This window comes from Galeopterus variegatus, unplaced genomic scaffold (assembly GCF_000696425.1).
Source record: "Galeopterus variegatus unplaced genomic scaffold, G_variegatus-3.0.2 Scaffold638, whole genome shotgun sequence".
NCBI lineage: Eukaryota > Metazoa > Chordata > Mammalia > Dermoptera > Cynocephalidae > Galeopterus > Galeopterus variegatus.
Window position 1 is genome coordinate 166638 of NW_007726749.1, and position 16351 is coordinate 182988.

Here is a 16351-nt window from a genome sequence, read left to right on the forward strand (position 1 = left end):
AAACTGGGGCTTTCCAGAATGGTGATTTAGGGACGAGAGTGTTCCACAGATGTGCTCAGTGTTGGGAAGATATCACAACTGTCCTCACATCTGTATTTGGAGTTTGAGGGAGGCTCATGTGGCCTGAGACATTGTCACAGCCTTTTATTAAAACTTAAGGCAGTGGTTCTCAAATCCAAAGCCCTTGTGGGGGTTCATGAGGTCAGAGGTGTCTTCATACTAAGACTAAGATGTCATTTGCCACTTTCACCCGCATTCTGTCATGAGGGCACAATGCAGTTCCCAGATGCTATGTAATTCCTGACAGATTGACTGCAGAAGCGCCTAGGGCAATCCAGCCATCTTCCATGCAGCCAGACAGCAAGGAGGGTGGCAAAAATGTAAAACAATGCCAAAATTCTCTGTAAATTTTTTTATTGTGGAAAATATAGTTATCAATAGATATTTACCCTCATAAGCAGACTCTTTTTGGGGTCTTCAATTATTAAGAGTGTAAAGAAGTCCTGAGACCAAAAAGTTTGAGAATTACTGAATTATGGAGACAGGAAGAGAACTCTCTTTATGGTGGGTCGATTATGGCTCAGTAAACAGATTAGTAGAATCGCGTGACTCAAGACAACAAAGCCTAACAGGGAAATAACCTAGTCTAACAGGCAGGTGTGGAAGTCCTGAAATTACATGAAATTTATTCTTTTTTCCTTCCTTCCTCCTTTTTTTAGAAATCATGCATGATGTGATAAAGAAAGTCAAGAAGAAGGGGGAGTGGAAGGTAAGTAGAAGAGTATAATTCATGGCTTAAAGGTGAGTTCATGTGGGGAAAATAAGAATGGGGTGGAGTTGGAGGAAAGGTTTAGGCAGGATTGAGGGCTTTTACTGTGTCCAGAGAGTACAAAGAACTCCTGGATGGGAGAAAGGAATCTGTGATCTTGGTTAAGAAATCTCTTAGTCATAAAGCTTATCTTACAAATCATCTGGTCAGGCAGTTAGCAGTGGAAATCTTTTGTTCAAACAAAATCTTACCTGGAACTTATTAGACAAAGCAGAAGAAGGTGTAATTATTCTGCTTACCATGGGAGAGGAAAAAGAGACCCTTCTTGCCCCCTTGGTAGCCATAAAACGTCTCCACAGACTCCACAAAACAGTTTGAAAAGTCCTCATCTGGTCTGTCCCCATCTATCTTCAACTACATAAGGGACAGCAGCGAGCTTGTTTATTCATATAACATTGAAAGAGGGCTAGACTCTATAATGCATGTGAAACAAGTATTTAAGCCAATCAAATTGATTATGGCCTAAGTTCTCCAAGTGGGTGATGCAGGAGTGGCACATGCCATCCTTCATGTATGGAGTCAACCAGTTAAGGGTAGCTTGGTTGTTGTCTGGAGCTGGGCATTATACTGGGCAGAAGAGCCTGCAGTTTTACTGGAACTTCCCCACATGTTGTTGAATGGTTTTTACCAACCATTCTTGCCCTCGAGTTTTCCTGCAGTCAGGAGCCCACACGTTTTCAAGTTCATTGGGCCTGGGATCAACAGAGCTGATTGGCACAAGAGGATTTTGAAGTCTCACCTCCGGCCTTGTGAGATTATGTTTTAGCCAGCACATTCATCCTCACCACCCAGAAGGGGATGTCATCTGGTGGGAACTCTATGCATGTCTTTCTCACTTACCTTTCCCATCACTACTGGATTTGTAGACTTGTGAATTTTAAACTAATCTTGAGGAAACTGTCTCGTAAAATGGAAACTAACTTGCCTTGCACTGCAGCAGAGAGCTTTCTGTCTGCCCTGACGTGCCTAGCTCCTGTTGCCTTCTCCTCAGTTTATATCATTAAAGGAGAAGAGAAATAGCCTTGTCCTAACTGCTGGCTTCCTCTCTCCACTGGGGGCTGAAAGGAGATAGGAAAGGTTAGTTGAAGGATTGCAGGTGTGTAACTTTTACACCAGGGCTGGAATGTTCTTGTTCTTCCAGTCTGAACTGAGGAATGCTGTGATCCCAGAAGATGTGTGTACTGGTGAAGGTACAAATCCTGATGACATCTGCACAAAGTCCTCATGTGCCATACCACCTGTGTGGGCACTAGTATTCACTCTACTTTTTTTTTTTTTTTTTGTCTTTTTTCGTGTCCGGCAACGGATCGCAACCCTCAGTGTCGCGCCCGTACTGGACGGGGACAGGCAACGGGATCGCAACCCTCGGTGTCGCACCCGCACCTCGCTCAGCCAGTGAGCGGCCGGTCTGTATGTGGGATCCGAACCCTCAGCGGGAGCGCCGCCGCGCTCCCAAGCGGCACACTGTAGCAGTGCGCCACCGGGCCGGCCCTTCACTCTACTTTTGAAAACAAGTTTGTGCCCTGAAAAAATTCTCACTAGTTGATTATCTTTGAGTGTTGGCACCATAAATAATTTTTTTCTTTTTCTTTTCTTTTTTTTTTTTTGCACTTTTTATGAGTTACTTATTTTCTTTATCATGAAGAATAAAAACTTATTTTTTAAAGTTTACAAAATTGAGTGCAGTCAGTGAGAGGAAACTCAACTCCTAGAAGGTTAAGTTCGGGTGTGGGATGTAAAAGCAAGCATATGTATTCTACAGACTACACCAATTGTATGGTTAAGGCTAATTCATAACTAAAGCCAAAATGTTTCATTATTTTAGTTACACTAAGTTTTCCATTTGTATTATCAGGACTAGGACCCACAGACCCTTCAAACCCATTGTACAGACTGAGTCACAGACCCTCACATGCCAGGCTAGGTTGCCAGACCCCTCACATGTCTGGGATGGGTCACCAGACCCCTCACTCACAGGTCCACACTAGTAATTGGGAAAGATCTTGGGAGCCATTGACAGATGACACTATATGAGCTCAGTCCTCAGATTCCTCTGCAGTGACCTCAGAGCCTTTCAGAGGGTCCTGATGGCACTGGAAACAACAGCTTGCAGCAACAGCCTCCAGCAGTAGTAGCGGCCTTCCCATAGCCCCTAGGGGCATCGTGGGGGCAGGGGGCACTGTGGATCAGAGCCACTCGTCCTTTATACTGAAGTCCATAACCCAGGACACCTGGGTACACATGTGCAATTACATTAGACAATAACCAAGGAACACCTGGGCGCACGTGCATATTTACATCAAATGCTCGGCAAGATTCTGAACATCTGAGGGGCCTGACCATTTTCCTTCATTTTCCCTACACATATATCTCAGCAGACTTCTGGTCCACAGAAATTCTGCATTTTGGGTGCTCTTTTTGAAGTCTGGCACAGTAAGCTGATGAGAGAATCGCAGCCTATAAGCTGTTCTCTTTCCTTCCAGGTGTTGGTGGTGGACCAGTTGAGCATGAGGATGCTGTCTTCTTGCTGTAAGATGACAGACATCATGACCGAGGGGATCACAAGTGAGCATGACCTCCTCTCTGTGCTCGAGCAGTACCAGTGCCTTCTCTTTGTGGCGAGCTTTGCTCTTTCCTATTCACTATCATGTTGTTTGACTTTAGTTTCTTCCAACAACCTGTGCAATAAGACTGTCAGCTCCTGAGAGAGACCAAGGCTGTCCTGTTTATCACTGAATCCAGAGCACATAACCCAGTGCTGGACCCTCATAAGATATCTGTTATAGGAATGTCAAAAAAAAAAAAAGGTTAAGTCAAGGGAAAAAAGGCAGCCCACCCAACAGAATAAAGACCTGAAAAGACACTTAACAAAGGAAGAAATCCAAGTGGCCAATAAATGAAAGATGCACACCCTCATTAACGGTAGGGAAATATAATTCAAACCAGGGTGAGATAAGGTTACAGACTCACCAGATTAGAATATTTAAATTCAGATAATGACAAGTGACAGGATGTAGAAAAAGAACTCCTGCATAATGGAATGTTAGTCAGTACTACTTTGAAAAACACTTGGCAGTGTCCAGTGAAGTGGAAGGTATGTGGGTCTTAGGAGCCAGCAAGTCTATGGTTGCGTGTGTGCCCTAGACAACCTCAGGTATGCGTGCCCAGGATACATGTGCAGGGATGTTCATAGAGTGTTGTTCAGAGGAGCCCCACGTGGGAAACAACCAAAACGTCCATCAAGAGTACCTGGTGAAATAAATTGTGTATAGTCACACAGCAGAATGCTATACAGCAATCAAAACGGACGAACTCTGACTACTCACAGTAATGTGAATGCATCTGATAAACACAATGTTGAGCAAAAGAAGCAAGATACAAAAGAATACTTATCATATGCTTTCATTTATATAATACTTCCTTTTATATAATTTATATATGGTTCAAAACCAGGGCTGGCTGCTTAGCTCAGTTGGTTAGTGTTGTGCTGATAACACCAAGGTTCAGAGTTCCATCCCTGTACCAGCCAGCCTCAAAAAACAGAAACACCAGGCAGAACTAAAGCTATATTATTTTGGAATGCAGACATAGGTGGTAAAACCATAAAGAGAGTGCTCATTGTTCAAGTCAGAACAAAAAAAACCACGTAGAACTAAAGCTATATTATTTCGGAATGCATATAGAAGACAGGTGGTAAAACCATAGAATGCTCATAGTTCAAGTTCAAGTCAGGACAGTAGTTCTCTTTGGAGGAAAGGGAGGAAATTATGGTGAGGGAGGGGAGTGTGGGCTGGGGCAGGGGCACTTCTGCAGTGCCGGCTGGTTTCAAAGATCTACAACCACTGGTAAAGTAGATGGTTGAGGGATTTGGCATTGACTTGAACATTATTTGGTGTAAAAAGTCTATAAATACTACAAGGGCTACTTCTTTTTTTTTTCTTTCAAGATGACTGGTAAGGGGATCTTAACATTTGACTTGGTGTTGTCAGCACCACTCTCTGAAGTGAGCCAACCGGCCATCCCTATATAGGGATCTGAACCCGTGGTCTTGGTGTTATCAGCACCACACTCTCCCAAGTGAGCGACGGGCCGGCCCTACAGGGGCTACTTCTAAAATGATACTTACATCTGCTTACATCATCTGCACAGAAAGAATGGCATCTGTACAATTGTACTGCTCTCCTTACCAGAGAACAGCGCAGCATACATAACACTCCTTAAGCTTTATTGGGTGACTGGTAAGGTGGTGATTCTGCCCAAAGCTGTTCTTTTCCAGGTGAAGTGACTAACATAACTATAAAGGAAACAAGCAAACCAAAAGCCCATGGTTTGCTTTAACAAAATACATTTAATTTTCAAACTATTGAGAGGAACAGTATTATATAGAGGATATATTTGGAATGTCTTCATTTGATGTGCAGAAGAAAATGATAAAACTATTCAGTTGTTAATAGATAAATCCAACATAGAAATTCTAAAGGAATTGGTATTAGTTAGGACAGATGAGAAAAAGCTGAAAGAAGAGGTGAAGGAACTATTCTTGAGAGAATGAGGTAGCATTTTCCGTTTTTTCTCAGAGCAGATCAAGGAATTTGCTTAAACTGAAATGGAAAGTGGTAAATATTCAGTGTGATAAGATTTCAGGTTTTCTAACATCTTGAATGTGCTGAGACAGTGGAATTCACTCAGAAGGAATGTGGTAACTTTAAGGAAGGGGTGAATGATTCTCCCCCCTGCTGTAGATTTTATCAGTGCCAGTCTGAAGGTGGCCTGTCTGTAATGCTTCTACTTTTATGATCACCAATCATGTTTTCTTATTCACTGGGGGCTGTTTTGTTGTCTAGTTGTGGAAGATATCAACAAGCGCAGGGAACCACTCCCGAGCCTGGAGGCAGTGTATCTCATCACTCCATCTGAGAAGGTAAATCCTCCACCAGAGGGGAGCTTGGGCTAAGGTTAGACCTGCTGGCTTGCAATCTATGTGGCACAGACTGTCTGACATTTCTAGGTTAAGCACGCATTTAACACACTGCTCTGTTTAAGCATGCAATCCACAAACAGCAGCAGGGGCGGGTGTGCGGTGGTTATGCAGTGAGAAGTGAAGAGCGTATTAAGTTTTCTGAAATATATCAGCTGTGCAGAAAGCCAGAGCTAGCGTTCTATGGCCCTGGATCATTCACATTTTCCCCATTGTACTCCCTCTCTGGGTAGAGGATCCACATGTAAAATTAGCAATCCACCTCCGGACTTTGGTATTTTATGCCTTTAGGTTTATTTCATCAGTATCCAGTTAGTGTTCAAATTTACCTGTCTTATAATTTTGGGGGGTTGGTTCAAATCAGCATCCAATTAAGGTCCACCTCCTTGCTTTTGGGTGATAGTTGTCTTAGGTCTCTTAATCTATATAAATTTCTTCCAATTTTCATATGTTCTTTTCACTTTTGAAAATTGGCTTACACATGAGTTTCTGTAGATGCAACTAAATTGCCAGAATTTCATCAATACGACTCTCTTGGGAAGTTTCTGAGGATTTCCCCTTTTTGAGGGTCTCTTCGTAGGAACCCATTATGTTGGCTCCACAGAACTGACGCTGTCATTCCCGAATGAACTAAGAAGGCCTGTGTTCATCTGAACTCTGGAAAACCCTAATTTTAAGTTCTCAGGACTTGGTTATGGCCGAACATGAGTGTTAGAATTATTATTATTATTATTATTATTATTTTATTTTATTTTTTTTTAAAGATGACCGGTAAGGGGATCTTAACCCTTGCCTTGGTGTTGTCAGCACCACGCTCAGCAGTGAGCTAACCGGCCATCCCTATATGGGATCCGAACCCGTGGCCTTGGTGTTATCAGCACCACACTCTCCCGAGTGAGCCACGGGCCGGCCCCGAGTGTTAGAATTATATGTCAAAAATCCCCTGCTGTTTTGTGCAAGTAGCTTAAAACCAGATTGGAGTAAACTTGTTTCAGACATTTGCTTCAAGAATTGGATTCAGTTCCCTGTTTTTTCCCCTGCCCATAGTCTGTGCACTCTCTCATCAATGACTTTAAGGACCCACCGACTGCTAAGTATCGGGCTGCGCATGTCTTCTTCACTGACTGTAAGTACAGCTGTGAGCTGCTCCCCCTGCTGGGCCAGAGTAGCACTTCTGCATGGTTAGGCTGAGCCAAAGACACATCAGGTCTATGGGAGAGGAATGGGTTTGTTACCATGCTTGTCCTGATCTTTTATTTTCTCTTCAGAAGATAAATCGCATAAGAGACAAAATAATGCATACAAATGCAAACCTTCTAGACCATGTGGTCCTTCTTGATGAAAATAGCATACCGCACACCTCTTCTAAGGACTAAGGGCCTGAGAATTTTCCTAATGTCAGCCTTGGTGTTTTATCATATAGACTTCCAGATATCACTATAAACTGTCGTCTATTTCCATTAGTTTTTCAGCTACGAAGATATTCCAATCCAGTGGTCTTTATATTAGATAGAACCTGCATCATCACCCTGGAATTAGTTTTCTTATTTTGTGAGAGTTTTGTGCATGCGTCCTAGTGCAGAAGCAAAGGCAGATGAGTAGCCCTGGATAGCTACAGAGCTGAAACAAGAATTCACCTAGTGTTTTGCTTTCTATGGAAAAGCCCCACAAAACTCACCACTGAGAAAATGGAAAGGGTATATAGCAAAGAATAATTTTATAGCATTTGAATATGAGTGACAGAGCAGCTACACAGCATTGGTAATAATAAACAATAACGCATTTCTGGGAACCTGAAGCCTTTGTTTGGCCCAGGAGAGTCACTAGAAATCATGATTCCCTCACCAGGTGGACCTTCTGTGGTGCTGAGCTCCTTAGAGGTTCTGGGAGAAATGCCTGTATCACATTTTCCAATGATTTTATTTTTATTTCTTACTTTACTTATCATTAGGATATTAGATGTGTGGTGTTTGTCTCTCTTAAACGCCTTTTTCTTATCCTTAATCTTTTGGTTTTTTTCCTTCCTTGCTATCAGAAAATAATTTTTATTAGTTCTCAGTATCTCAATCTTTATTGCCCTTTGTTTCTCTGTTATATGTTGAGGGCCTTGCAGATGGTTTTACATTCCTTTTATACCCTGGAGGTATTGGATATTTTAGAATGGGATGAACTTTCTAGTTCCCTTTTAAAAATCCTAATAAAACAAAGAATCCACTGGGCATGTGCAGCTGTGAAATGGACCAACAAATGGACTGGAATGTTGACATCTTTTGTCATTCTTGCAGCTTGTCCAGATGCCCTGTTTAATGAGCTGGTAAAATCTCGAGCAGCTAAAGTCATCAAAACTCTGACGGAAATCAATATTGCATTTCTGCCGTATGAATCCCAGGTGAGGCTGAGTAGGGAGTGCTTAGAACATCTGCATCCTAGTTATTATCTCAGGAACTCTGAGAGGGTGGGGCGGGGTGTAATAAAGAGAGTGGGGAGGGAAGGTATATTCTGAATTGCCAGATGATGGGTTATAAGTGGATGTTTGTTTAATGGAAATAGTATTCTGTAGGTTCTGCCCAGTGCCCTTATCTTACTCTCCAGTTATTTCTGACTTTTTATCAGCCATTGTGCCTTTCTTTATGTGCATTTCATCATTGCTCACAGCATTCACGCCTATCGGCTGACTCCTTGAATAACTAAAAAGTAGCCAATCCAAAATGAGCACGGAAGAAGAGGAGGGAAAGGGATCAGAAGCATCCCATCTGCTGCACAGGAGACTTTAGGAGATAACCTTAGCTTGTCATGTGCTGAAGGAACAGATGGTAGCCTTCGTCATTAGCCCTTAACACTTCAAGTGCCAGATGCCATGGCAGCAAACGTCTCTCCTTGGAAAAAACAAAGTTGTTAAACCAGTAAAGGTGAAGCTGATTGTGAGAGAATATACAAAATTTATCTTAGTATTTTAAGGTTTGTTAAAATGTCTCCTCCTAGCAAACGAACAAAAACAACAGGACTTTTATGCATTTTATGGAGATAAAAGATGATTGGGGTATACTGGATCTTTATATATCAGCCTCTAGACACCAGATTCTCAGACAAAGAGGGATGGTAGAAACATAGTGCGCACATTTAAAGACAGTCTCTTTTTCTTCTCACTTGGCCTAAAGCCTATTTTCTGCTTGAGGGCAGGAAGTTTCTTTTCTCTGTGTGAGTCCAGCTGCCACCTGGATGGGACAAAATCCAGCTTTAGCATACTAAACCATAGTATGTTTCAGAAATTTTTAAGAAAGTAATAAATTTTTTAGAAATATCTCAGGTTTTTTAGAAGATCAAGGTAGTTTATATAAATGAGAACTTGAGATAATACCAATAGCTGGTAGACTCTGTAGTTTAAAAGGGAATTTTGAACTTCCAGAACCATCCCCCAAAAAAGAAGAAAACTACTACTGAGGATAGGGTATTATTAAATCCTTAAAAATCTCCTTTATTTGGTACATCTACACAATGGAATACTACTCTGCTATAAAAAAGAATGAAATACTACCATTTGCAACAACATGGATGGACTTAGAGAAAATTATATTAAGTGAAACAAGTCAGGCACAGAAAGAGAAATACTACATGTTCTCACTTATTTGTGGGAACTAAAAATTAATAAATAATAAACACACAAACAAATAAAGGGTGGGGGTGGGGGGAAGAAGACAAAATAAACACAAAAATTCCTTGAACTATTTAAGTCAAGTGCACAGATACAATGTGGGGGGGAGAGGACTGGGGGGTGAGGAACGGGTAAAGGGGCATGAAAATCAAGTACAATGTATTTTGAGGAGTAAAATAAAATAAAATTAAATTTTTAAAAAAAACTCCTTTATTTGCCCACAGTCACAGCATAAATTTCTTGCTTTTCCCTTGTTTATTAAGACTAAACTTATAATGGCCTGTGAGGTCTAACACTAACCTCTCTCCTGCTTTCCTGACCTCATCACTGTATATCAGACACCCTAGGCACGTGCCTCCCTGAGGTAGGTCCTGGGCACCACTCCCTCCACGTGGAAGTCCCCTGCTGGTGACAAACAACTTACCTCCTTCAAGCTCTTCTCAGACGTCACCCTCTCAACAAGTCCTCATGTCCTCCTGTCTGGGCTTCCCGAGCATTCTTTCCCTGCTCTATTATTTTCTTATATACGTCCCAGTTTCTCAATACCGTATAATTTACTTTTCATTGTGTTTATTGTCAGCCTGCCCCTACTAGATTGCATACTCCTTCAGGACAGGGATGTTTTGGTTGTTAATAGTTCCTGGCACATGGTAGGCAGCCAGCATAGTCAAGGTACTTCAAAAGGTTCATGGAAAAATAGAATTAAAAGACAATACAAATCTTTCTATGACGGTTTTGAAGTACCCTCATATTTGTAGAATAAATGAAGTCGTGTTCTGTAGACTCACTACCAAGGTTAGAGAATAACTGACAGTTTACTATGCTGGATGCAAACACCACTTATATTTTTTCCTCCTCAGGTGTATTCCTTGGACTCTGCTGACTCATTCCAAAGCTTCTACAGTCCCCACAAGGCTCAGATGAAGAATCCTATACTGGAGCGTCTGGCAGAGCAGATTGCAACTCTGTGTGCCACCCTGAAGGAGTACCCAGCTGTGCGGTATCGGGGGTAAGGCAGCCTGAAGTGGCATCCCCTGTGTCCGCTGGGCAAGGAACCATTCCTGACTCTTTGTCTGGCCTTAAGGTTCCTCTGGCCGTGGTCTCAAGAGGGTCAAAATTTGGGCATCTCTCACTTAATGATTCTTCCAATGCTTTTGTTATCTTTTAAATTTCATTGTGAAACAATACATACAGAAAAGAGCATAAGATATATATATTTAGTTATTGAATAACTAAAATGTGAATCCCTATGTAACTTCAACCCAGATTTCCTGCAATTTTTGATGTCTTTCTTTTTTGGGGGGGGGGCAGCTGGCCTATAGGGGATCTTAACCCTTGACCTTGGTGTTATTAGCACCATGCTCTAACCAAGTGAGCTAACCAGTCAACCCTTTCTAACCTTTAAAAGCAAATTCATCATTGCAAAAAATGTTTCAGAGTAAGATAAAATACAAGCAGAATAATTCTCCAAAGGACGTATTTCTCAGATTTTATAAAGCTATTCACTCATCACCTACTTGCTATGCATTGAGTGCTGGGGTCTTAAAGCTGAAGAAGATACAGCCCCTGCCTTTAGAAACCCCTGAACTGGGAGGGTAGGTAAGAAGTGCGTTCCAACATGTGTCCATAAGATATGCACACCTGTAGTACAGAACCTGCGAGACAGTACAAGCCACGTGCTTGGGGCATCCAGAGCAGGGAGAGGGCCCTTCAAGCTGAGGATGAAGAATGGCTTCAGACTAGAGGTGATGTTTGAGCTGGGTCTTGAAGGGCAGGTTCAGATTTCAATAGACTGATGAGGAGGGAGGGGAGGGCATTTTGTGTGGTCGTTGGCTCATGCCATTGGTATAAGCAGAAGCTTGGAGTTGGGAATACAAAGTGCAAGTTTGGAGAGGATTGGTGGTCTGGCACAGTGTACATGTAGGGCAGTGGAACGAGATAAAGCCATTTCTGGAGCTCTCGAGTGCCATGTTTGGAATTATGTTCTCCAGTGGTTTTCACTGGGAAACCTCTGGGGCATTTGGACAGGGGAGTGGATGCAGTGCTCTGGAGGCATGAAGGTAGGAGTGTGAGCAGGATCAGGGCAGGGAGAGACCAGGAGGGGGAGGCGAAGCAGGAGGCCACTGCAAGAGGAGCGAAGGGCCTGGCCTTGGAGTGATGGGAATGGGACAGACAGGTAAGGACGGAATCTGAGAGTGCCGAGGTAGACTTGGTGCCACTTGGAACTGTTAACAAATAGGGGTAGGGCAGGAAGGAGTTTCGGCTGCTGAGGGATTGAGCTATGGTAACTGAGAACAGGCAGTGCCAAGGACCATATGCTACATCTGTCCTTGTTGCTGGATTGTCTGCTGGAACCTGTGGCCATAGAAAAACACCTTTCTTGTTGCTGCCCCAGTGCCTGGCTCTCTCCATTGTCTATCCTCAGTAACAGAATCATCGTGGAAGTTAAGAAATGGGGGCTAGGCTATACCCCCCGACAGAGTAGTGGGAACTTGGGCTGAGGATGGAGCTGCCATAGCGCTGAGGTTGGTGAGGTGTGGGTAGCTGCCACACAGTTGATAAAGCCAGCTAGAGCCAGGAAGTGCTGTCAGACTCAGCCAAGGGGAAAGGTTCAAAGGTTCTCACTTATGTCCTTCTGACTGAAATGTCACTCTGCCACAAAACAAAACAAGACCTGCGGGAATTGAATCGAGGGAAGTGAGGAGCATATGGGTCAGTCTTAGACAGCCTGATCATGGGAACAGGATGATGGGCGGGCCCTCTGCTGAAGTGTGGTTGTTTATTTGAAGCTGCCTGGAGAGACTACTTCTGTTTCCATTTAGACAGTTTAAAAAAAAAAGAAAAGGAACAGGAAAGTCACTTCTTTATGTTCCAGGCACTGAATTAAGTATTTTATTTTACTTTTACTCTTTAATTATACATGTAATATATGAATATATTCTCACTGTAAAAAAAAATAAAAATACAGTACTGGCCAGCCACCAAAAAAAAAAAAAAAACTAGTACAGACCATGCTCATGTCTTCTGTGAGCCTCCCTACACTGTCCTGCTTCCTTTCCTGGGGGCAATTGGCATCATCATTTAGACACACAGGCAATTCACCCTCTGTCACTGCTCCTTTGTAGGGAATACAAGGACAATGCCTTGCTGGCTCAGCTAATCCAGGACAAGCTTGATGCCTATAAAGCTGATGACCCAACAATGGGGGAGGTGAGTCTGGCTTGGACCACGCAGTTCTCTTACGAGGACCACAATATTTGTGTGACAGTCTGGGACAGCTCGGTTCTGTTGCTCACAGGCCATGTGTGAGTGCTGCTTTTCCTGCATATTGGCCTCCAGTGAAATGTCCGAAGCCCTTGGGGCAGGATGATGCAGATGTGTTCAATGTAGCCAGGGTGATTAACTTGTTTCTGTTTGACGGGACTTTCCCAGTTTCAGCACTGAGCGTCCTATATTCTGGGAAACCTCCAGTAGTACAATAATAAGACCAGAAAATTGACATTGGTACAATCTCTGGACCTCATTCAGATCTCACTGGATTTTACATGTACTGTGTGTGTACAGTTCTTTGCAACTTGATACATGTATAGATTCACGTACTCACCACTACAAGCAATTTTAAAACCGAAAGTCCTGGGTGCTGGGAACCCCCTTCAGTCCCAGGCACACTGGGTGGTTGGCCACCCCACCTGTAGCTGAGCCTGGGCTACATAAACTCACTTCAGCCCCTAGTGCAGTTTCAGATCTGCTTCCAAGGGCCCTCATTATGAAATGGAAACATTGGAGTCTCACATGGTAGTTACTGGCGTTCTTGTCAAGCAGCAGGTAGACTACTCAGTGCTGTTTTAGTAGGTTTGCACTTCAGAGTTCACCTCCTTTTATAAGAGGGGTTCTGCTAGTTGGAGAAGCTGGAGTTGTCTGGCAGCTTGTGAAGCATCTCCCTGTTTGTTCTCAGGGCCCAGACAAGGCGCGCTCCCAGCTCCTGATCCTGGACCGTGGCTTTGACCCCAGCTCCCCTGTGCTCCATGAACTGACTTTTCAGGCTATGAGTTATGATCTGCTGCCTATTGAAAATGATGTGTACAAGTAAGTGTAATGTTACAGACCCTGGAGTGACTGCAGCTTTGCAAATGAACCAAACATACCTTTAAATTAAGAAGAAGGATGTTTCTAGTCCTAGGAAAAATGGCTGTATTGATACAGTCTTGCAGAAAAAGCCTGTACGCTTTTCTGTGAGTTCCCAAATCCATGTGACATTTCTAGGAGGGAACTCGTGCCCCTTCTTGGATAGAACAAGAACTTTAGTTCACAGCTCACATCACCTCAGCTCATAGCCTGCCTGGATATTTTATTTTATTTTATTTTATTTATTTTTCCTTTTTGTCTTTTTTCGTGTCCGGCAATGGATTGCAACCCTCAGTGTCGCGCCCGTACCGGACCGGGACCGGCAACGGGATCGCAACCCTCGGTGTTGCTCCCACACCTCGCTCAGCCAGTGAGCGGGAACCAGTCTGTATGTGGGATCCGAACCCTCGGCGGGAGCGCCACCGCGCTCTCAAGCGGCGCACTGTAGCAGTGCGCCACCGGGCCGGCCCCTGCCTGGATATTTTAATATGTTGATTTATGAGAGAGAGAGAGAGAGAGAGAGTGAGTGTGTGTGTGTGTGTGTGTGTGTTATTCAGCATTGAAATTTCTTAATTATAGATGATGAAATATGATGATAAAATATACCAACAGGAGTTTCTTACTGACTTTCTTTGCAAAGAAACTATTTTCTTCATTGTAAAAACAAAACAAAACCCTTTTCTTGGTAGCAATCATTAGAAACTCAGTTTCTAAAAGCCAGTTTTCTTTTTATGAAAACAGACAGAACTGTTCTTGTGTCATTTATTTTATAACTTGATCATAAAAATAATGGCTTCAAAATGAAGATTCTAAAAACTTGAGTGAATCTCAGCTCTTCTGCCTTCTGGCACCTGTAAATAGCTCCCTCCAGCTGTTCATGATTTCACATGTAGCAATATGCTGAAGGCCTGTTGCAGGAAGCTGCAGGAAGCTATTTAGGGACCCCACATTTGAGGAAGGTATTCCAGTCCTTTCCCAGAGGGGACAAATAAGAGCTTTGCCTTTCCTCTGTAAGTAACTCTAAGCCCACATGTAACCCGATTCATGCCCTGAACCAGGTAGCTCAGGGAGAGCTCATATCAGCTGACCCTGAAGATTTTTAAATAAAATTTCAAGTTTGTTGACTCTGATTAGAGCTTTGAGTATCTCCCTGCCCCAGGGATTGCACCTGTGTTGGTGCTGTTGCAGCAGACCTGACCGACACAGGAAGATGGTCGGGAGCTTGCTGTGACATCACCCACAAAAGCATCTGGCCACTGAAGACTGAGCTGCTGTCATAAAAACCCAGAGGGGGTCCGGTGAATGTTGTGGGGACAGCATGCTCCACCTGAACTCCATCTCCTCTCTAGGTATGAGACAAGCGGCATTGGGGAGGCACGGATTAAGGAGGTGCTCCTGGATGAGGATGACGACCTGTGGATAGCGCTGCGCCACAAGCACATTGCAGAGGTGTCCCAGTAAGAGCCCTTCCTCTGCCTTTTCCAGGGCCAGGCACTTCTCCCTGATTGCTGTGGATGATCAGCGCTCTCTGGGCAGCTTTGGAGGAGCTCATCAGCAGTGGAATTTGGTGCCTTGGCAAAGTCCCTGATATGGTCACTGATAACGATAAATCCCTTCTCTCTTTGGGCTTGACTACTCCACCTTCACAAAGATAGAAAATCTGTATTAGGGTTGCTTTTTGGATTCTTGGAAAGCATTTGTTGCTCTCTCAGAATATTTTATAAACATTTAACTTTTAAAGCCATTTCATACCATTGAAAGATCCCAGACACCACTGTATACAATTCAACTTTCTTTTTTATAGCTGGTATTCAATCTTCCCTGTTATTTTACCGACAGTTTCTAAGCAAGAACTGATGTTTATATATTGAACTATATACCTTGTTCTAAAATGTTTCAGAATGAAAGTGCTTCAGAATGTTTCAAATGTTTAAACTTTGCTGTAAGACCTTTCAGCTGCAGATAACAATTTTGCTTTTTCAGAAAGACACATTCTGCTACTTTGAGTTGCTGATAGCCTCAGGAAATTCACGTGGAAGAGTGAGAAAGTACTATCTAGCCTTGGATAGTTCTTTTGTTTAGAGAAGTGGTCTCCAAACTTTTTTCATCACTAAACTTAAAAAAAATCCCACGTTTCCAGAAATTAAATGTATTTATGAATTAGATATATGCTTTATTGTACTAATATGTGTATTTTACAACATACATATGATTGTGTATTTTTCTTTCTTTCTTTTTTTTTTTTATAAAAGATGACCGGTAAGGGGATCTTAACCCTTGACTCGGTGTTGTCAGCACCAAGCTCCCCCAGTGAGCTAACCGGCCATCCCTATATGGGATCCGAACCCGTGGCCTTGGTGTTATCAGCACCACACTCTCCCGAGTGAGCCACGGGCCGGCCCCTGATTGTGTATTTTTCAAACAAACTATGTATGTTTCATTATGTATATTCAAACATATATTTGAAAAGGATGAGGTAAAATAAACATAAATGGATGTTTTAACATTTTCTTCTCTTTTCCCCTTGAGTCATCTGGCACTTTCCACTCTGGAGACCACTGATTCAGAATATTAATTAGAAAAACGATGTGTCTTTCTTCACTTAGAAATCACTTTAAATGCATACCTTACTGGTATAAACAATAAATGGTTAAAGCCATTTCATACCGTTGAAAGATCCCAGACACCACTTTATACAATTCGACTTTCTTTTTTTTTTTTCCTTTTTGTCTTTTTTCGTGACCGGTAATGGGATCGTAACCCTCGG

At 42.8% G+C, this 16351-nt stretch overlaps 1 protein-coding gene across 1 annotated transcript in view; it reads left to right on the forward strand.

The window, feature by feature from the left end:
- The first annotated feature begins 723 nt into the window (after window positions 1–723).
- Window positions 724–16351, forward strand: part of STXBP1 (syntaxin binding protein 1) — a 41477-nt gene continuing 25849 nt past the window's right edge. Inside the window, 9 exon segments of the mRNA XM_008570844.1 lie at window positions 724–769; window positions 3313–3394; window positions 5674–5750; window positions 6855–6933; window positions 8093–8196; window positions 10320–10468; window positions 12585–12669; window positions 13415–13545; window positions 14934–15041. Of these exon segments, the coding sequence (XP_008569066.1) occupies window positions 725–769; window positions 3313–3394; window positions 5674–5750; window positions 6855–6933; window positions 8093–8196; window positions 10320–10468; window positions 12585–12669; window positions 13415–13545; window positions 14934–15041 (860 nt within the window). The 5' untranslated portion in view covers window position 724.